This window comes from Carex rostrata, chromosome 17, assembly GCF_964058835.1.
Source record: "Carex rostrata chromosome 17, lpCarRost1.2, whole genome shotgun sequence".
Lineage (NCBI taxonomy): Eukaryota > Viridiplantae > Streptophyta > Magnoliopsida > Poales > Cyperaceae > Carex > Carex rostrata.
In genome coordinates, this window is record NC_135934.1 from 2,522,333 (window position 1) to 2,545,361 (window position 23,029).

The following is a 23,029-nucleotide window of genomic DNA, read 5'->3' on the forward strand; positions in this document are numbered from 1 at the left end:
AACTCTATTTTTATAGCAATGTGGGCCTTGATGTGAACATTTGTGCTTTGTTGCTTTCTGTGAAGCAAATTTTAAATGACCCAAGCAAGCTCACAAAGTATAATACCAACAGCAGACCCAATTTACTTAGTTGGCTGTGTTTCTTTCATTATTTTTGTCCTTGTTTTTATCAACTGTGGCATACAGGTCGATAAATTAGTACAATATGACTTGTCAGTCTACTGTATTTCACAGACTAGTTATAAGGTGCAATATATACAATGCGAAAAAATGACTACAAACAAATATGCAGAGAGAATAATAATTGAGTAATAAGATGAAATTGTTGGAAACATGCACAAGTGGCATTCTCAAGACCTTGATTGCAGGAAGCTTTTTTTACTTCTGAACTGAGATTTAGATAATTAACATAAAACCAATAGTACCTGGGTCCAGATCCCCTAAAGTAACCCTATTTTTGGGTTTTGGATCGGGACCGTCTAATTCGAATCCGTCGCTCGAGATGTGTGCGCTCAACTTCGGGATGGATTGCTACAGATTCGAATTGGACGGTCCCGATCTAAAACCCAAAATTGGGTTACTTCACTGGATCTGAATTCGTAGTACCTTGGGTAGTTCAGTTTCAAAATGTATATACAAAAAATTGTGTTAGGTTCAATCAGCACTCCAACAAATTGCTGTGAACACAAGCCCCAGAAGATATCTTCTTACAATAGGAACACTCTTCTTTTTAATTGCCCGTGTCAGAGAGGGAAATTACGATTGAACCTGTAAAGTCATAATATCAAACAAAGTAAATTTCTCAAAAAGGAGTCCCATAGCAAAGAATAATACATGTAAATCAGTACTCAGTTTTATTTGTGTCTAAGCAAGCACATAGAACTCAACCACAACTCCCAAATTAAGTTGTTTTTGGAATGACATCTGAAACCCGAAACCCAGAACCAACTCAACCTGAACCTAAACTACCAGAGACCAGAACCAACCAGAAACTACACAGGAACAGGCCTCGTTCTAATCAATCCTTGATGAAGACATTTTTGAAACCTCTAGGCTCTAACCAATAGAGGCCTTACTATCAGTACCAGTACTACCTAATATCAGGCAGCCTTAGACCTCAGTTGATAACATGGACAGCCTACAAATTAATTTTTTATACTGACTGAACATCTAGCTCCTGATACATGACCCATTTACAAATCAATGCCATTTAGCACTAAATAATATTAACTTTCTAAATTATCAACCTAATAGTACCCCTAAATATTCAATAGAAGCTGATCAATTCAAAGTGCTCATTCCTTAATACTCGAGTAGGTTCTAAGAAAATTCAAGTCGTTATTCCATCTCCTTTATACTTCCGGACATATGAACAAAAAAACAAACAGGTTTACAAAGGAAAAAGGAAACATCATACCTCCAAATAATGGCTTGAATACAAGAAATGTCAATGGCACAAAGAGGAGAGAGTCAGTTCTGTAAGCCAAAAAACATACAGACTTGTAGATCCTCTGTGCACTTCCTACAATTTCATTGAACAAGATATCAGACTCCTGCAACTTCATCATCATACTTTATTATCAATCACCAAATATATTTTTGGTTTCTAATGAAATCGGTGGGCCTTTGAGCTCACTTTTATAAAGAAAAAAATCACCAAATATATTTCTGATTTTAAGAGTGCATAAAAGATTTAAGAATCACACTAAGCAAAGAGGATAGAAGTCGAACGAACACATGAAATTCGAATCTGGGCATTGCAAAAGATGATAAATAGAGTTTTAAGTATGTACCAGCTTTATACATTCATGAAGCTATGGGGGATGACGGACCTGATGACAAGCTTTCATGTGCCTTTTGAACTGCTCCGTAAATCCGGGGTCACAAGAGCCACATCGGTAGTCAGTAAGAGAGGTAGGAAGGCCATTGTCTGGCAACGACCTTACCTTGGGGCAGTTCATTACTCTCAGATAATTGAGAGAAGTAAGGCCATGCAACCATGGTGGCAGCCATTGAAGATTATCACAATCAGAAAAGGATAGCCTTTTTAGCGAGTTGAGGTTTTGCAACATGGCCTGATCCTCTCCACTAAACACTGACAGTTCTATCGACCCTTCTATTTCAAGTGTTTGCAAGGAAGGCAATGCACTTCTAAATGATGGAACTTTGAGAAGAGAGGTGTTACTGATCACCATAAATTCAAGATGTGATCTACTGCTCCCCCCTTGTCCACTATTTTGCATCAATAAATCCACTTGTATTAAATTTTTGCATCTCACAATACATAGTTTCTTCAAAAGAAGTGGATTAGGTAAACTACCTATGATACTTAGCTCTTCACATTCCCTGATGGACAATTCCTGAAGTGCATTGAGCTGATTGAGTGCTTCACTCCCAAGGGATGTTATGTGGGGACACTTCTCAATTCTCAACTTGGTAAGATTTGTAAGGTTTCTCAGGCAATTTGGGAGTGACATGTCAAGGTTACCACACAATTTCATCACTAGTTTTTGGATGGAGGATGGTAGCACAAGCTCTCTTGAGCAAGTTAGCTTGGGGCAATCAGATATCTCTAACTCTTGAAGGAAGACAAAGCCGTTAAAATTTTCAACAGGTACTGATTTTAGCTCCTTACAATCAACTAGAAATATTTTCTTAATGTCTGGTAGTTGATCTGGCAGTAGGCATTCTTCGACACTAATTAAGTTGTGACACCTTTCAATCGTTAGCTCAGAGAGCGAAGAAGGCAAATTCCGTACTACATTGAGATTTGCACATCCGACAATCCCGAGGTCACTCAAGTGACGTGGGAATCCTTCATGCAGCCATGAAGGCAATTTCAGACCCCCAAAATAATAAATATAAAACACCCTGAGATTCTGATGAGGTTGGAGGGAATCGAACACTTCTTCATCGAGTCCATGGTTTATGTTTCTATTTTCAGTCCAAGCTAGGATTAATATATCAATATACCTCTTGTTAGAAAGCATAGCTTGAGCAGCTTCCTCTTTGCCCTCTATATTTTCCAAATCATAAAGATGAAGCTTTCTCAACAGCTGTGTCATATGTTGCAACTCTCCAATTCTGTGCCCATCTTTTCTCTGGACTTGGTATTCGTTCAAGTCTTGAAGAGATGTTAGCTTCCCAATCCCACTTATCATAGGTAAAATTCTGTGATTGATGCGAAGCTTCCTCAAGCTAATTAACTTAGTAAACCCCTTCGGAAATTTCTTCAGTGGGCTCCTAGTAAGGTCCAAAAGTTGTAAATTATAAAGTTGACCTATGGACTCGGGCAACTCTTCAATTTTGTTGTCAGAGAGATCAAGGTATCTTAGGTGCTTCAAGTTGCCAAAACTCACTGGCAATTCTTTTATACCACAATTATTCAGATTAAACATACGCAGATAGAAGAACTCACTGAGCAAGAAACTACATGAAGAATTCAAACCATGAAAAGGTCGATAAGCTGTAAAACATGCAAGTGAACGTAGCTTGTTGTATTTGTCTGACCTTATCACCTCAACAAGATCCTTTGCTACTGCCAAGTGACGAACAGACTCAGGAGCTCTCTGTTCAGATTCACTCGTTTGAATGTAAAAGCACTCATCCTTTGAAACTGACTGTGCTAGATCATGCATCAAATCATGAATCATAAATGTCTCCAAACCCGGACCATATGAGTAAAATAATGACCTGCTTAGTAAGTCTTCAAAGTACATAGCCCCTCGTTGTTCCAACAGCTCGTCTCCTTGAGACTTCACAAAACCATGTGCCACCCACATGCTCGCCAATAGTTCTTTTCTAAACCAGAAACCTTTTGGGAACATGCAACAAAAGGAGAAACATCGCTTTATCTCAGGAGGTAAATTCAAATAGCTCAATCGAAGGGCCGGGAGAATTCCACCGTCCCCTTGCTTCAGCTGCCAAAATTCACTATTCAAGATATCCCTCCAATGCCTCGCATCTAACTTTCTTCTTAACAATCCTCCTAAAGTTTTGGCAGCTAATGGAGACCCCATCAACTTGGCACGAATTTTCTCAGCAATGGTCCCCAACTCTGGATAGTCTTTAGGGTCTTCCAGCCCAAAAGCACACTTGTTAAACAAATTGGCATATGGCTCTTCTAGTAATTCCTTGATAAATATCGGTTCTAGTGTTTCAGAAATTTCAGCAACCACTTTAGAGCGAGTGGTCAGCAATATCATGCTTCCTTCAACCCCATGGTAAAAACGCTTGTAAAACTCATCCCATTCTAACGGGTCTTCATTCCAAACATCATCCAAAACGAGCAGAAATTTCTTTGAAAGTACCTCCTCTTTTAGTGCGACATAGATAGAATCCAAAGTGGGGAAACTATTTTCTTGCATACCTGTGGCAGATTTCACAATCTCCTTTGTTAGATGTTTTACATCAAACTGTTCGGAAACATATACCCAAATTTTCAGTGGGAAGTGATCTAGTACCCTTTTATCATTGTAAACCATCTGAGCAAGAGTAGTCTTACCCAACCCTCCCATCCCGACAATTGGTAAAACCGATACATTCCTCATTTTTCTTCTCTTATTTCGCACCAATGTCACATCCTTTGCATCTCCACTGCCACTTGCTACTGCACTATCTCCAATTTGCACAAGAATTTTAATAAGAGCCTCCTTCTCTGAGTCTCGGCCAATTATATCTGGCTCAAGAACTGCCGAGCTCGTCTCTCTTCTAGCATACATATTGCCTACTATTTCAGGCTTCTTTGAATCTAACAACTCAATTGCTTGCTTTAAACAATTAGCAACCAGGTCCAACCTATCCTGGACATCCTTCACTGTACTTGGTTTACCACTTAAGACCTCTCCCATAAAGCTAGAAGCCCTACTGAAGATACTTCGTGCTCGGTTACTGCCTTCCCCACTTTCGACCTTCATTTTCAACTCCTGATGTGAGAAATAATAATCAGACTAATAATTTATTAGGTAAAATTGCTGTATGGTAGAATTATAGTATCCAAAACAATTAATGCACATGCATATTTCAGTCCTTTTGTATTAATATTTAAGATTCAATTAAGCCATAATTGAGTATGAATTCTCAAATTAAGCAATTGAGAAACATATATTGACAACATCATTGCATTAAAAAATTGGACAACTGGTAAGAAATTGGAGTGGTCTGGATTAATAAAACGAATAAGTACACTTGTACAGGATCCAGTCAACAGTAATCTATATTGCAAAATTTGTCAAGCTCATATCCCATCGATTGGGAATTGGATTGGTCACATAGTCTAATAATCAATGAATCTGATAATAATCAATAAATCTGATCTTAAATCAAAATGCAATCAATGTACAAACCTGGTAATAACAAGAGATGGTAAAAAGGATCAGTACAAACCTGGTAATCAAAATCGTCGATTACATCCTCGGCATCGTACTTGGCATCCCTGAGCTGAGCGAGCAGCTTGTCGACGTTATCATTTCTGAAACGCCACCACTCGGCCTGATCGGCGAGGATGTTGATGTTGAGCAGGCTGAGTCGCAGCTTCTCTATATCGTCCCCGACACCCCATGCATCCGTCACTCTTGAGGTTGCTCTTGACAGTACTTCTGATTGAGCCCAATCCATTATTCCTTCAACCGCGCGAGCGAGAGAGAGAGACTAGGAATTTGACAACGGGTGGACCACACACAGTAGAGTATGAGATAATAAGTAGGAGTTCTGTCGATTTCACTTGTTTTGTTTGGAACTTCGGATGAATGTGAGACCGTGAATGAGTCAAATATGTATTCGGATTCTCTGAAGTAACCCAAGTTTTGAGTTTGGATCCGGAGATATCTCATATTTTGCTTGACTTTTTGGAGAATCTCAACCATTCAAATACATGAGGCACGAATCTCAAAGCTCAAGTAATACTGGCCCCCGCGCTATCCCCGAATAGGCACCGGACATATCGGTCACGCAAAATATGAGATATCTCAGAGGATACCCAGTCCCGATCTGCTCGAGAACGAATTAAAGAACCCCGTGTAGAACGCACGGGCCGGATTAGCCCCAATTTTTTTGATCGAATGGTCCGATTCCAAACTCAAAATTTGAGCTACTTTACGAGATCGGACCCGTCAATTACAGCGGTTCTCTAATTCTAATGCAAAGCGTAGAGAACAATTACTATTTAAGGAGGAATTTCATGTATTCCCTAAAAATATTCAATATTACGTATTTCCCCTTTAATATTTAATGTGTTTGTTGTCCTGAGTTCTTATGTGTGTGAACTATATATATTAGCGCACTAATGTGTGTGAACTATATATAGAGTGGAAAAAATGGCACGGCGGAGCCGGCTCCATCATGGAATGGTACAGCACGTTTGTCCGATACGTATCGTGATTCGCGTGTCCCATGTCGTAATTATCCCTTGATATATTAGTTACTACACGGCATGTCACATGAAAGATCTAGTCACGGCATGGCACGTAGTCACGCGAGTTACGTGTAATTAAGATCATTAGATATTGATTAAATGGTGAATGTTGAATAAACTAAAATTATGATTAAAATAGTTACGCGAGGCACGTTTAGGCATAGCATGACTCGCGTGTCGTGACTTTTCCTTGCTATTTTAGTCACGTCACAGCATAACACGGCACGGCACGACACAAAAATCACGGTGTGTTACTCATGACACAGCACGACATGGCACACGTTTTTTGCACTCTAACTATATACGACATATTAAGAAAAATTATGAACTCTGTATACTATTGCGCTCGTGCACCAATGGAGAGCATTATTTCAAATCGTTCAGATGATCAGATTTAGAGCGTCTTGGCCTCTTGGGCTACTGATCGTTCAGACTATGGTTAGAGACTTTAGTTGGATTTTAGATGGTATCGGATTTTCGAATCGTTTTTGGATTCAGGTTAGCATTGAATTGAATAACCAATTAAATTAGGCTTAGATTTGCACCTCTATAAATTAATTTCTTACGCTGTAATGTTTTTCCTTTATAATGAAAAACACCACAAATTTATCTGACCCAGATAATCGGATTTGGTGAGTCCACTCGAGTTAAAAAAAAATAAAATAAAGGACAAAAAAGAACAAAAAATTCCTGACAGTATAATCCGTCCCGTTCCATACGATATAATCCGACATTTTGGTTTGTATATTTGTATTGGCATACTGATGGTTATGTAATAGTTTAGCTAATTAGAAATTTAGAATACAAAGACAGAGGAGCTGCAAATAAGTTATCACTTATCACCAACCTTTAAAAAAACGATGTCAATATAAATTAGGCATCAAACCAGGCTAGTGACACAAAACGTACAACTCGATCCGTGGTTTTCATCATTGACCATCGGCACGTACATGGTATTTGTCAATTGATTAAAAATAATGAGCTTTCATTGAATTCATCCTGAATGGTTTTGTCAACGCACGCCTGATGATTTTATAAGGGTAACTTCTCCTTTGTCTGTCTATCCACCATTGGTATCGATAATTGAATAGCAACTTAAACCAATACTATCCCAAATGGCTTCTAGCCTTGCCTTCTTTGCACTTCTCCTATGCTTCTGTTTCTCTGTTAATCCACAACCTTTTGACTATCCTACTGCAATTGCTCCGACATCATGGACCAACTCACCATCTCTACCCCACAGTGTGAATACCTTAGATGGTGCAACTGTTCGTTCCCTCCTACTCCGACAAGACTCAGCAGGTTACTTCCTTTCGTTTGCTGCTGGGTTTTACTGCTTTCCTCCCTGTAAGAGTTTTTTTCTCTCCATATTCATTATATCTTCAAATAGCGGTGGAGGTATAACGCTCGTTGCCCCTCCTCAAGTCATCTGGTCAGCCAATCGAGCCCAGCCTGTAAGTGAAAATGCCACACTTCAACTAACTTCTCAAAATGGTCTAACCCTACGTGACAGTAATGGTAGTCTGGTTTGGACCACTGACGTGGCCAATCGATCCGTGGTTGGTATGAACATCACTGAATCTGGTACCCTAGTGCTTTATGATATAAATAATTTTATAATCTGGCAATCTAGTGACTACCCAACTGATTCTCTGATAATGGGACAAACGCTAGTAGGAGGCATGAGAATCATTGCTAATTCCTCTAGCACTAATTTGACCAAGAGTAATCTTTATCTCACCCTCTTTGAAGATGGTCTGTTTGGATTTGTCGAGTCGGATCCTCCACAGATGTACTATTCCGGCTCAGGAAATAGAACAGTGGACAAGTCTACTTTTATGAGATTCATGAATGGCAGCCTAACTATGTTCTCCACATTATCCAATCCTAATAAAACCAAAATTTTATTCCAATTACCACTTGCTACATCAAAACAGTACATGAGATTAGAGTCTGATGGACACTTAAGACTTTATGATTTTAATCGAACACATTGGAATATGGTGGATGATTTGCTGAAAATGAATAACTGTGATTACCCAACTGTGTGTGGTAAATATGGAATTTGCAATAATGGACAATGCACCTGCCCCACCCACACAGGAACCTTAGAAAATTACTTTGTGCCAGTTGATAACCGACAAGCGGAGCTTGGCTGCTATGCAGTTACTCCTATAACTTGTCAAGATGTAAACAATCACCTTATGTTAGACCTTAACAATGTATCTTATTTCAATACTATTGACTTGGTTGCATTTAGCCCAACTGATGAGGATAGTTGCAAAAAGGCATGTCTTGGAAATTGCAGTTGTAAAGCTGCTATGTTTGAGTGGCCGAATGGGAACTCATCAGCTGGCACGTGTTATACACTACCAGATGTTTTTTCCCTTAGGAATCATCTACTTGAGACCGCCCATTATAACTCTTCTGCATATATTAAGGTTCAATCAGCCCCTTCACCACCTTCTACCCCTCCTCCACCTTCTAATTCCAAAGTTGGGCTAGGAGCAATACTGGGTTCCACATTTGGAGCTCTGCTCTTTATGCTCACCTTAATTAGTATGTATCTAGTGTGCTCGAGAAGACGTGAAGAAGCACAAGATGAGGATTTCATGGAACAATTACCAGGGATGCCAACCAGGTTCACTTTTGAAGAGCTACGAATGGCCACTGAAAACTTTGTCAAAAAACTTGGAGAAGGTGGATTCGGTACTGTGTTTGAAGGAAGATGGGGTGATGAGAGAATAGCAGTGAAACGTTTGGAAAATGTCGGACATGGAAATAAGGATTTTTTGGCGGAGGTTGAGACTATTGGCAGTATTCATCATATCAATCTTGTGAGGCTGGTCGGTTTCTGTGCTGACAAGTTGAATAGGCTTTTAGTTTACGAGTACATGTGTAACGGATCATTGGATAAGTGGATCTACTGTAGAGATGGGAGAGTATCTTTGGATTGGCTCATCAGGTTCAAAATTATAACCCACATAGCCAAGGGTTTATGTTATCTTCATGAGGAATGCAGGCAAAGAATTGTGCATTTCGATATCAAGCCAGAAAATATTCTTTTAGATGAAAATTTTGATGCTAAAGTTTCTGATTTTGGGTTATCCAAGCTAATAGATAGGGATATGAGCAGAGTAATGACTGGAATGCGGGGCACTCCTGGATATTTAGCACCTGAATGGTTGACAGCAATGGTCTCTGAGAAGGTTGATGTTTATAGTTTTGGTGTGGTGGTAATGGAGATTCTATCTGGAAGGAGAAACCTCGATTATTCCCAGACTGAAGAGAATTGTCATCTGATTAAACTGTTAGAAGAAAAATCTAAGAGCAATGGACTATCAGATTTGATTGACAAAAATCTTGGTGATGTCGAATTATACAAAAAAAAAATTGTGAATGTGATGAAACTTGCAATGTGGTGCTTGCAATGGGATAGCACCAAAAGGCCTTCAATGTTAATGGTAGTTAAAGTTTTAGATGGAGCAATGGAGGTAGAAACATCACTGGATTATAATTTTGTTTCTTCAATTCCAATGATCTCTAATATATCTTGCCTAGCCCCTTATGACTCTGAGCTGAAAGAGTAATTCTTAGCAATCTGATTTGAAGCAATCTTTGATCTGCGTTAGTTATAATAGAAGTGTGTTTCGGTAGTATTTACTCATAAGATTGTTGTTTAATAAAGTCCAATCTAGTTTTTATTAGAGCCTTCTATTTTATGCATCCATGTTTGAAGGTATTACTACTGTTGGGTATGGCGAAACACAATGTACATTGCATTAAATTTGGTTTTATTTGGATTCTACTTCTACCATTTAAATGCCAATTTGTTTTATTATCCGGAAAATAACTCTTGGGAATTCTTATTTGCAGCAAGAAAATCACCCTGTTTTCTCCCTTTATCCTGTATATACTGGTATATTACCTGTTTCTTGCTTTCAAGAAAAAAATACTTCTCTTCTCTGCACATGGGTGCATGACAAATCTTGTCTAGTTATACTTGTTATCCTGCAACTCTTCATTTATACAAAGAAAATTTCCATAATAATTGAGAAATAACAAAATCCTCTGCAATTCAATAATAATTGAGGAAAATATTTAAATAATAGAAATAAATCCATTATCAATCACGTCGAAATTTCAACTCCAAGTTAATTGCATCCTTCAATATACTCGAGTCTACAATGAGTACATTAGAAAGAATATTAGCTCTAACATTAGTAGATTTCATATTTTCAATTTTAGAAGGGTAAATATATAATTGTAAGTCTGCAAGTGTACACATGAAAATTTCTTCTTAATAACCCAATAGTCTTTCAAGATGTGTGCTCCACACATTGTCAAATTCCTACTCTCTCTCTCTCTCTCGGTTGGAGGTGGGCTCAATCAGAAGTACTGGCAAGAGCAACCTCGAGCATGACAGATGCATGGGGTGTCGGGGCTGATATAGAGAAGCTGCGACTCAGCCTGCTCAACATCAACATCTTTGCTGATCAGGCGGAGTGGTGGCGTTTCAGAAATGACAACATGGTCAAGCTGCTCGCTCAGCACGGGGATGTACGATAGGATGTAATCGACGAATTTGATTACCAGGTCATGCAAGAAAATATCTGTTGTATATAATCTATCATCGTTGCAGCATTCTCTCCATTCTCTGTTTTCTTTTTCCATCCCTTCTCTAATATTCAGCACATTTTTTTAAGGATTTTCCATGATAGAAACATTGTAATCTAGGATATAACGGATTAGACTGCAGGAGAAAACAGGTAAAAACTTAAAACTTGATTGTTTTCCATACCTTTGTCATATTAGCCACAGAAAAACCAAACATGGCTATGGATGAAGTCCGGCACGAAGGCGTGTGCAACGTTAAACGAAGAAACTCGCGTTTACTTTTGACATTTGTAGTCTCAAAATTTTGATTTTTTTTTTTTTAAAATATGTCATGATAGATTGAAATAGACTGCAAATTGTAGGTAAATTGATATCAGTAACAGAGGCTATTTCCTAACTATAAATAAATAGAGGAAAATATTCGGACATTATCTTAATTATTATCATCTGATCGAATCGGTTAATAATATATTATATAAACTTATGATGAACAATAACGATTCTAAAATGAATAATAAAGGATGCTAAATTTTCTGATATTTTACCTCTTCATTATTATTTATTTATTTGAGGGTTCAAATGCCTCCACTGTGCATCCATTTTTAAAAACTTAAAAGTTAAAACAAAACCGTTGAATATGATCTACATCATTTTATTTATGCATGTGTAAAAAATTATGACATTTCAATTTCATTTTGATTGTCATCAAGAACTTATAAAAAACGCACTAATGTGAATGATTTATAGACGTTGATTTTTGAACTTATTGATTCACATAAAAAAAATATTGAAATGTGATAATTTTTTATAAGCACATAGAAAAAATAACATAGATCACATCTAACGGTTTTATTTTGACTTTTAAGTTTTAAATTTTGATTTATTAAAGTTTTAAAAAATGTATGGTAATAACACTTGTTCAAAAATAGGTGATGTTACTCTTATTTGCATACAATCTAAACGCATCTCTCTCCCCTTGATTGAGATAGTGTTAGGAAAGAACTATTCCGCTAATTCAAAATTTAATAAGAATAGCAAGGTTATACTCTTCGGGCAAGTGTTATTCTAATAACTCAGATATTTCTTCATATGAACCGAACAAAGCACAAAAAGATATAAATAACAAAGAACATGTTGGACATCATTATACAAATTGCAGGCAAGCATTCAAAAATAAATAGTTGAGACTTGAGACGTGTACGCAAATTAAAGCATGTTCTAACTTTTTAACTCAAGTACAACACGCACAAATTATATGAAGTAGATGATTATTTTATTTTGTTCATCTAATTTTTCTAGTCATAAAACTAATTCAAATGTATCTTGAAAGTAATTCTAATTTATATAAATAACAAAAATTACAAAACAAGAACTTATCAAAATAGTTGCGCCTCTTGGGTTGCCCTCATCTTTTGGAGAGTAACAAATCAGCCAAAAACTCCATTAAAATTTATCTCCTAAACCTTATAATCGAACTTGTAAAACACCACCTCTGGCGCATGCTCTCTCGGGTCTTATGAAAATGTTCCATTCGATGAATTCTCTTGTTTATCAGAAGAGTCATTGAAGCGCCTCATTCTCTTTTTGTAGGGTTCATCACCGACAGTGGGGCTGTCACCAAAGGAGGCGGGACCTTCCGCATTGCAACACTTTAAGTTTAGACTTGTTATCTGTGTTTGCAAATCCCACTTTATTATCATCATAATTCATAGAAAAAAATAAATTTGCAAGTCAGCTTTAGTACAGTAATAGATGAGTACACATGGTTTTGATGAAAACAAACTACATACACATGAAAACGAAGATAATTTTTCGGGAGAGAATGGCCACAAGGGGCAACTCTATTTGAAAGATATAGAAGATAATAATAAAATTTTCTAAAGCATTACATTAAATTTTCTTCTTCAAAAAGAACTATTTGAAAGATACAGAAGAAACTAGTAATATTTCTTTGCCAAAATATCTTCACATATAGAAATAAGCTATTTGAAATGGAAGCAGATAAGGCCTGAGAAACTATATTTTCCTAACTATAAAGTTATGTTGAGACATCTGGAAGTTACACAGAGGACTGCGGTTCACTGGTTCTAACATTTGTCGATGACAGTACCCTCTGTATTGTGAAGTTACTCTGGGAAATTACATGAATTTTTTATCATTTCTTTGTTATGCCCAGATATAGCAAGGTACATTCTTCATTGAAATAAGACTTTTTTCCTTTTGAGGCTCACACATAATTGCCCAAGAGCTCTAAAGATCTCCTGCTGTTCACATTGATATTTTTAAGCTTGATTTAATTTTTAGAAAGTAAAATAAAATTTTGAAAAGATTTATAAACATTAAACAGGATACAGGAGTCAAAATAATTGGCAAAGGAATTTAGGAAAAAGGAAGTACCTGTTGAAGCACGTTGTTTAAAGAGGCAAGCTTACTTGAGACTTTCTGGTACTCAAGACACCCTCCTAGAAGAAGCAATCTAGGATTTACATGTTGTGAGACCATGCTCTTGTGCTTCACATTCTTCGAACAAACCACACCTTTTATAAATTTGATACAATGGAGAAAAAACTCAGTAAGTCTCATTTGCTAAAAAAGAAAAAAAAGTTTAGCTGCCGTGACAACTAGAAAACCATAAACACGCAAAGTTGGAAAACAAAAAACAATGGAATTTCCTTTATGAGAGAAACCTAAATGATTTATGTCAAATCATTTAGCACTACCATCTTAATCTTAATCCTATCTTATTTCAATGAACAAGAACAACAATTTGTTTAAGGAAATTTGGACCTAAACTTTTAATTTATTATTGATATTAAGCATGTAATGAAACCAGCATACCTTAAATGACCTGTTGGCCCACCACATCATGGCCGGCACCAACATAATGCCCAGTGGTTTTGAGCCTTGTGGCCTCATTCAACTTATACCCAAGCAATACAGCAGGGTATGCACTTTCATCCTTGCTGCCTGTTCATACTTATAGAGGTCAGTATAACCTTAATATCAATTCAGCAAGTTATTCTACATCAGAAAGGTAGAATATTAAAAAAGATACAAAGGATATGAGTATAACGTATATAGGGATGGCTTGACGCTTCTTATGTTTGGCTGAAAAATTCAGGTCTATACCTAGAGCATAAATCTGCCGGCTTCCATAAGTTTTTCTAGCCTCTTTCCATAAATATAAAAATGCCAATGCCAAATGGGATAGTATGTCACGTGAAATTCATTATTTATGACATATTAACATAATAGCATACACACTTTATTTAAATACTACAACCATTTTAGATTTATCACATAAAAACAACTTTTTGAGATGGCTTATTCAGGGATGTTATGCACCAATCTATTAGTTAAATTATCACCAATTCTGAGCTGCAAACATACCTTTTCCTAGACCACTCATGCTAAATAGAAGCAAAGCAATTTTTCCAGTAGCTACTCATGAAAAGTTCTCATAGTCTTATATCTGAAAAAATAGTCAAAAAGAATAGCATAGTAAGTTAAACAGGGACAAAATGATCATTCATCAATTTAGTAGAAGTCAATACCGAGGATGGTAATAATATTTGGTCATTGATCCAATTTATGGTCTCATGGAATGATAAAGAATACAACATGCATGCATGCACTCAAGTCTATAAAAAAGGCAAAAAAACATGGCATACTATTTCCTTAATTGTTTTTTTTTTAACTAGTGCAGCACCTAGCAGACTATGAACAGAAAACCGGGCTCATATTATTTATAATTCGCACACTTAGATTGCGGGATCAGTTGATCTCAAAATAAGTAATTAGTAAATTAATATTCACAAGTATTATTTATAAACAGTTCATTTAAATCAACTTACATATTATACAGTGCCAAATGAAACATGAATGACGATAATTGTATTCACCACCTTAACACATACCGCAAACATAGTTTGCGAAAGCATACAGTTGCGAAAATGATCAAACACTAAAGGGGGCCAAGCAAGAATGTGCATTTGATCCTTTTACTTGGTTAATATGAAAGGCATGTGATCCTTTTTCTAACCTATATTTCTTGTGCTGGCCTGTCTGTGCAAAAAGTTTGTTGTAAAGCCATGATAGTACAATAAAATTAAAAATATTTCAGCAAATCTCATCTCAATTACATCAAAATTCACTACTATTCTGATCAATCTTACCACTTGATCTACTGTTGAAATTGAGAAAACTGATGCTTGTCTTGCGATTTGCAAGGATGTTGATTGGTGAAATTCTAAATTAAGGGATACAATTTCTGACTTGGGAGACCAAAACCTGCGAAAAATTAGGACAGTGAGAAGAGAAAAATAGGGTTAGAGTTTTCCGATCTAAGAGTAAGAATACAATTAGCTCAGTTCAATTATTCCTGAGATAGATGAAATACAAGCGGCTAGAAGATGACAAATTAATTGAATTTTATCTCCGAAATAAAGATCACTCAATCAGTTCAAGAAGAGAGAAGGGGCAGAGAGAGAACCTGTACAATCAAGTCGATTGATAGGTCGAAGACAGAGCGGCGTGCGATCGATAGAGAGCAACTCGAGAGGCGTTAGGGTTTGAATTCACGAGAGAGGAGAGAAGTGAAGTGTCACGAGGAAGAGGGGGAAGAGAATGGAGCAAAGATCCAGAGAAGGGAAGAGAATAATAGGCCGCTTATAATTGGAGATTTCGGCCCACTTTAATGAAGGCCTAACTCAGAAGATTAATTTAGAGAGCGAAAAATCAGATATGGGCCCAAAAATATTACATAGTTTCTTTGGGCTAATATCCAAATAGAAATGTAATTATAGTTTGGACTGGAATTGTGGATTTCAACCAGAAACTAATACATGAATTTATATAATAATTGGACTATTATTTTGATATGAGAACTCGATGTCTGAATTCAACATTTTCATTTGAAAGTTTTCTTAATCGAGAATTGATATTTAAATAAAATAAATTTGTGCGCTGGATTAAAATATAAACTGACATGTTAATCAATTTTTTTCTTTGTTTTATGTTGTTTCAAATTTTCTCTTTCCTCTGACATGTTTTAACACATTCTAATGAATTTTTGTTTCATGAAAATTATAATTTTGGTTTAACAATCTTCATGAGATTAGACTTTTTGCATTTGATTTACCAAATTTATTGGAATTAATTTGGTAAATTTCAGAAAATTAGGCCTTGAGCATTTCAAGAGATTAATTTGGTAAAAGCTACGCCACTGTTTCTGGACCCTATGTTGCATTCATTGTGTTATGATCTAAGATCAGGTTAATTGATTATTAGACTACAAAACCAATTCCAATCGATGGATGAGATTGTCAAATTTTGCATTCAACAGTGTTGATCGGATCATGTACAAGTGTACTTTTTGTTTTATTAATTCAAACTAGAGTGGAAAAATCGTACCATGCCGTGATCAAAATGTCTTTTTTATTTTTGAAAACCTTCACATAAACTACAAAATCGTAAGGGAGAATCGAATTCTGGACCTTTGAGTATAACAGCTCTAAGACTTTTTCCTACCCAACTATGCTACCTCTCATTTGTCGTACCGTGATCAAAATATCAAGAAATAGTTATGGCACATGAATGAATACGCCATGTGAATCACGCTGTAAATAAATTGTGCCGTAATATAAAACAAATAATTGTTACATAATTGAGTGATATGAACCATAACATTCAAATAATAATTAATAAAATTCAAATGTAACAATAAATAAATAATTTAAGTCAGTTTAGAATTTAAGGTTATAACTTAAATGGAAAATCAAATTTAAATCAAAAGACATGATTGGATACCCGACTGAATCTTGGAATGGAAAAAAATTATTAAGAGAAATTTGTAAAAACAAAAACAAAAAATAATTGTTCTCCGAATGATTCGAATGTGGTGGTCCCACTCCCCCAAGAACTAAAAATCTAATTAAAAAAAAATCAAATATTTTATTAATATCACTAGCTCTACTAGTTCTATTCTTACTGATTCACTATTTTTATGGATTTGTAGAACATAGCTATTTTGAAGCTAACCCAATTTGCTAATTTATGTTTGGATCACTAAGGTTTGAGAATAGTAGAGCTAATCCAAAGTAAACTCTATTCTTGAGCAATCCAAACACACTATTGAGTTATATGGTTTTGCGAAAATACGATATACCATATTAGCAAGCTTCTAAATAGCTAGCTATAGCGGTTTTGGACCCAGAAAGCTAAGCTACGGGCTAAAACTGCGCTAATCAAGCTACGACTGCTATAGCGGTAATAGCGGTCCGCTATAGCGCGTAGCGCGTAGCGGCAATAGCGGTCCGCTATGCTACATGGGTTATGATTTTGCAATTTTTTTTTTCTGAAAACATGATTTTGCAATTTTAATGGGCCTTAATATCTAGATTGATTTTTTTTTTTACTTTATTAAGCTATATCAATACAATGGAACATGTGCGGGCTATACCGCTATATCAATTAAATTTTGTATCATGCATTAATATATGGTAGTGATATATTTTGAATATAAAATATATCGATAGTTTTTTAATTAGGGATATTTTGAATGACAATTTGAACTTTGTATTGGTTTAATATGAATAATATTAGAACTTCTTAATTAATTTGATATTTTTTTTCTGGATGAGACATTTTTACTAGGCAAAGCCTTCTATGGACATAAGGACCTATTTGTAAAATGAACATATTTTTATTTTTAAAGTTCAAACAGTCGATCCGAACCGTTCATCTTGTTCTCCATATTAATATGTTCTTGGAGACCAAATTTTACATTTTTCTGATTTTTTTTTACTATTTATTAAGATGGGTACAAAATTCAATGGTCTGAATTTGATATTTTTTATACCCATCTTAATAAATATTAAATAAATTCAGAAAAATGTAAAATTTGGTCTCCAAAGATATATTAATATGGAGAACAAGATGAACGGTTCGGATCGGCTGTTTGAACTTTGAAAATAAAAATATATTCATTTTACAAATAGGCCCTTATGTTCATAGAAGCATCACTCTTTTTACTATTAGTAGAAATATAAAATATAATTTTTAAAATAAAAAAAACGCTATTTATAATAACTTTCGCTATAGCTCCGCTATTCGCTAAAGCTTTTTTTTTTGTCTCCCCGCTACACCGCTATAAACGCTATTTAGAAGCTTGCATATTAGTGATAGTTTATCTAAAGAAACCGTGAACGACCAAGCCGTGACAGTTCATTTAAAAATTATTATTGAGTTCATATTTTTTTTCCATTTACAGTTCTTTTATAAGAACTGTGCATGAAAGTAGATTGACTATTATTGACGGTTTCTTACAAAAAAATCGCCAGTGATTCCAACAATCTTTACTGACAGTTCTAAGAAGTGTCAATGAAAATGGATAAATTATTAGTGACAATTTCTTAAAAGAACATCAATGATTCCAACAATCTTCGATCACTGACGATTATTAAGAACATAATTGTTAGTAAAAGTGGACCGCCTATAACGGATGATTTCTTACAAGAAAAAACATGTTAGTGATTACAGTAATATTTACTGACGGTTTAAGAAAAGTGCACCAACTAACATTGACAGTTATTTTCTTAAAATTATCACTGATGGTTTCTTGTAAATTATCGTCAATAATAGTACCAACTTATTTATCAATTTAAAAACTAGTTTTTGATCTAGGGACAAAGACCATACTCTTCATGTGAAAAGTTGCAGGTTCAAAATCAAATAAAAAAAATCATTATAGATATTAAATAATTCAGTAGTTTATTCTCCAATTTTTAATAAAATAAACTTATTTACCATTTTGCAACCAAGAATTAATATTGAGTATTGACGGTGATTTACAGGAACCGTACTGATGTATCAATTAGTGATTATGTGTTTTGTGTTAGTGAGTCATATTATGTTTAATAATTTGGAAATACCAGTTCAATCACCGTGTAAACATTTATTTTGATGAACAAATTGTGTGGGAACTAGGGGTGGCAACGAACCGAACCGAACCGAACTTACCTTAGGTTTGAGTTTGGTTTGAATTAATTTCGAACCGAACCTAGTTTGATTTGTTTCGAACCGAACCCATTTCGAATCGAATTAATTGCGAACTACACATTTTTCGAATCGAACCCGAATCGAATCACGAACTAAATTATTTTTTAGTAGCCCTAGTTATACCGGTAGTTTATATATTAATTTTTTCTCGCAGAACAAAATTCACATGGCTTCCTTTTATCGGTATGAACTATGAAATAAGTGTTTTTAAGTTAAAAAATTGTTCATGAAAAAATACATCAAAGACGGCTTTCCTGGTATGAACTATGAGAGACGACCAAAAAGAGAGGAGAGACAGTCATCTAGGCCGGAGAGAGGAGTGACAGCCGGAGAGACAGCCAGTCGCCGAGAGTGTCGGTTAGATTTTAGAGCTAAAGGGAGAGTGAGTTAGGGAGAGATGGAGAGAGAACTAGGTTATTGAGATTTGAGAGCGAGGGAGTGTTGGCTAAGTTAAATTATGACTCTCTATCTTGGATTTTAATTTCATCAGGTAAATGGATGGCCGGTGATTTTATGAGATTCGAACCACAAAAAAATCACGAACCTATTTCGATCGAACCAGGCTAGGTTTGAGTTTGGTTTGAATTAATTCCGAACCGAACCTGATTTGGTTCGTTTCAATTCGAACCTATTTCGAATCGAATTAAACTCGAATCAAACCCGAATCAAACCCGAATCGAATCACGAACCTCGAATTTTTTTGCCAGCCCTAGTGGGAACTGATTTCAAACTCGAACAAAAAGTCTTTTGTAAAATTAAAGTTTAAACTATAAGACCTTCATTTCATTAAAATAACAAATCCAAAAGTTACGCGTTTATTCGACCTAAGCATAGAATTAAACTATTTGTTTTAACAATCACCCATGCCATTCAAACTACGAATTTTCCTAGGGTACAAAGCCATCTGGTGGACCCTACGGACAAGAGATAAAAAGGCACCTCCGGTGCACAAGCGGATTCAGGATTTTTATTGAGAGCAAAAAATTAACACATTAGATTTAAATTTATTAGCTAATTAAATATTAGATAAAAAATAATACTCTAATTTTTAATTTCAATTATTCTGATTATCAATATGAATTCAAGAAATTTATTCTAATTTTAACTGTTAATTTAACTTAAATTACATATTAGAATTTATAAAAAGAGAAAAACAATTTTAGGAGAGACAAAGTTAATTCAGGTCTACAGATCTTCATAAAAATTGAAAATTTAGAAGAGACAATTGGTCAATTGCCCACCCCTGACTCTACATGGGTCCGCTAGTGCTCCGATGGACCCTACAAACTTGAGCCAGAAATAGGGGTGCAAACGGATCAGATATTATCCAATCGTATCTAGATATGTGTCAAAAAATTACATATAAATATTCAAATATCTGTACAGATACAGATACATATATGATTTTAAATTTTTATTTTTCGTATCTGCATATTCAAAGAATAAATATATAGTTTAATATATATTATAAAAATACTTAATTTACCATTATAAAAAAAACAAATATCTATATCAACATCCGTCTAATATTTAATCCGTATTTGTATCGGAAAGTCAGGCAAAGTTTGAGATATCTCAGAGGATACGAATTCATGCGACTTTTCCATATCCCCCCACTTTGTACAAGGTGTTTAAGGCTTTAAGCAACTATGTACCTGGAGTAAAGCTAGGGTGTGACATGCTCACCAAGAAAGTGTAGTGAGCATAACTCCAAAAGTATATCGGATCGACGTCAAATGTCGAATCCAAACCGTTAAAATCCATGTACTTCATGAGTGATGCATATACATGCAAAATTTTGAAAGTTTCGAGTTTATTTACTACACGGTCAAGTGATCAAAGAAATAATAAAAATTGAATATATAAAATAACTTATAATAAAATGTTCGTTTCTTTGACCACTTGACCGTGTAGCAAATAAACTCAAAACTTTCGAAATTTTGCATGTATATGCATCACTCATGAAGTACATGGATTTCAACGGTTTGAATTCGGCATTTGATGTCGATTCGATATACTTTTGGAGTTATGCTCACCAAACTTTCTTGGTGAGCATGTCACACCCTAGCTTTACTCATGTACCTGGGGTGACTCCACTTTTCCATATCCCGCCACTTTGTACAATGACTATGCCACTTTTCCATATCCCCCCATTTTGTACAATGACTATGCCACTTTTCCATGCATCTCTGGCCATTGACTTACAAAATCAAAACTTCGAAGTTATTAAAATAGCACCCTTCTCTATTATTATATATATGGCTCGTGTCAGCTGATAGACTCATCTCACACTCTCTCTGTACCTTCTCGTTTTGCACTCCCCACAGCTCATCTCATCTCAACTCGAATCAGCTAAGCTTATCCAAAATCGCCAAATAAAAACTTAATTATAGATGGCTTTCCAGGAGATCATGATTCGCATCTTGATCAGGGCCATGAGGGATGCACACCGCGCCTTGATCCATGCAAACCGTGCTTTGGGGCAAGACCAAAGGAACATTCAGTTTGGCAATTTGGGAAGTAGCTTGATTGTAATAGGGGCAATGAGCGCTGCAGTGACGATTGTAGCTGTCCTCCAGCCGCCAGACATGACCTTTGTCGATGCAACCTACATGCATGTGATTCTTTCAGTAGTTGTTTGCTTCATTCTTGTGTCTGGGCTTGCCGGGATCACATTTGGCATGTTCTTGCTTGCCATGAATAACCCCAGGCGATATCGCCGTGTTGCAATGGTCATGTTGTGGGCATCTTCTGTGGCAACTGTTTTTGCCATAGGAATCCTTTTCATGACTTCCCTGTCTTGACTTGCACCAGTCTATAATTTGCATTTACAGGTAATCTGTGAAATTATATATTCTGTTTTTTTACAAAATAGTTCAAGATATATATATTATATTGGTTCATATATTCTATTAAGGTACTAAGATGGATTTTGCTCTTATTTTATGTCAGGTTTACATATCGATCATTTCAGTAATAACAATGCCTTCTTGGCATTATGTGAGAGAAGTTGCATGGATTGAAGTTGCTTTTACTGTTATTGTGTAAAATATTATGCATTAGATTTGGTGTTTTGAGCTGTGGTGCAAAAATGATATTAAAACTTTTATGATTACGGTTAGAACATATGCGTGATTGATAAGTACCCTTTCCTCTTTGATTTAATTGGATTTCTTTCACAACGCCTCCTATATTTTTGCTTAATTATTTGCAAACTGATAAGCAACCCTGATGGTGCTTTGTCATTTATAGTTGAATTCCGTCAAAAATAAATTCAAATAAGTTCAAGATTGCGACGTCAAGTTTTTGCATGTGAAAACAAAGTCAATCTATCTCTTTCAAAGTCCCACCTAAAAATCACCTCAAATATACTATAAACAATTAAATAGATAATGTATAAGTTTACATATATAGTATTATTCCCTTCCTTACTATATATAGTTGTTGAAATACTAGAACAGCACACAACAAATCTGTAATAAGAATTATGAGAGAATTTGCATGGATTGAAGTTTTTTTTACTGTTATTGTGTAAAATATTATGCATTAGATTTGGTGTTTTGAGCTATGGTGCAAAAATGATGTAAAAACTTTTATGATTACGGTTCGAATATATGCGCAATTGATAAGTACTGTTATAGTCTGAAAATTTTAAATTATTAATTAACTAACAATTTGTAAATTATGTGAAATTAAATTATAAAATTTATGACGTGTTTAGAAATAAGGAATTTATGAAAGAAAGATATTAATTAATATTAAACGAAATTATGAAATAATAACATTTATCAAAATTTAGACTAAGCTCATAAATAAATTATAAATTTAAAACAACGAATATTTGTACAAATATTTAACATAAATTTCCATTGATTTTTGTTAAATAAATTGGAAGGTCTAGTTTCGTTTAATTGTTAATTGAAGTTAAGAAATTCATAAATA

General features: G+C 35.3%; 2 protein-coding genes and 1 long non-coding RNA gene across 6 annotated transcripts; 1 reads left to right on the forward strand and 2 right to left on the reverse strand.

The window, feature by feature from the left end:
• Positions 1-242: 242 nt before the first annotated feature.
• Positions 243-5,677, reverse strand: LOC144568286 (putative disease resistance protein RGA3). 4 transcript variants are annotated; one of them, XR_013515616.1, is made up of 5 exons: positions 5,386-5,677; positions 1,833-4,925; positions 1,418-1,522; positions 607-768; positions 243-425 (listed from the first exon to the last, which is right to left on the reverse strand). XR_013515616.1 is itself a non-coding variant. In XM_078318580.1 (4 exons), exons 1-3 carry the CDS (start codon positions 5,614-5,616, stop codon positions 1,448-1,450), a joined length of 3,399 nt encoding a protein of 1,132 aa, XP_078174706.1. In that variant the 5' UTR covers positions 5,617-5,677; the 3' UTR covers positions 243-768; positions 1,418-1,447. The 4 variants fall into 4 exon arrangements, 1 of the variants encoding a protein (XP_078174706.1); XR_013515617.1 differs by having other exon boundaries at positions 1,794-4,925; XR_013515618.1 differs by having other exon boundaries at positions 243-768; positions 1,794-4,925.
• A 1,850-nt stretch (positions 5,678-7,527) lies between these two features.
• LOC144568663 (G-type lectin S-receptor-like serine/threonine-protein kinase SD2-5) lies at positions 7,528-10,002 on the forward strand. Its single transcript, XM_078319035.1, has one exon. It carries the CDS (start codon positions 7,528-7,530, stop codon positions 10,000-10,002), a length of 2,475 nt encoding a protein of 824 aa, XP_078175161.1.
• Positions 10,003-12,235: 2,233 nt separating this feature from the next.
• Positions 12,236-15,654, reverse strand: LOC144568414 (uncharacterized). Its single transcript, XR_013515654.1, has 6 exons — positions 15,522-15,654; positions 15,205-15,319; positions 14,420-14,501; positions 13,868-13,996; positions 13,427-13,566; positions 12,236-12,699 (listed from the first exon to the last, which is right to left on the reverse strand). It is a non-coding gene; the product is annotated as an uncharacterized LOC144568414 (long non-coding RNA).
• Positions 15,655-23,029: the final 7,375 nt, after the last annotated feature.

Bases quoted from the DNA above. Each gene is read 5' to 3' on its own strand.
- LOC144568286 (XM_078318580.1), bottom strand. From the start codon at position 5,616: ATGGATTGGGCTCAATCAGAAGTACTGTCAAGAGCAACCTCAAGAGTG. The intron at 4,926-5,385 runs GTTTGTACTGAT...TTCTCACATCAG, and splicing joins TCGACGATTTTGATTACCAG to GAGTTGAAAATGAAGGTCGA. The intron at 1,523-1,832 runs GTCCGTCATCCC...ATGAAATTGTAG, and splicing joins ACATGAAAGCTTGTCATCAG to GAAGTGCACAGAGGATCTAC.
- LOC144568663 (XM_078319035.1), top strand. From the start codon at position 7,528: ATGGCTTCTAGCCTTGCCTTCTTTGCACTTCTCCTATGCTTCTGTTTC.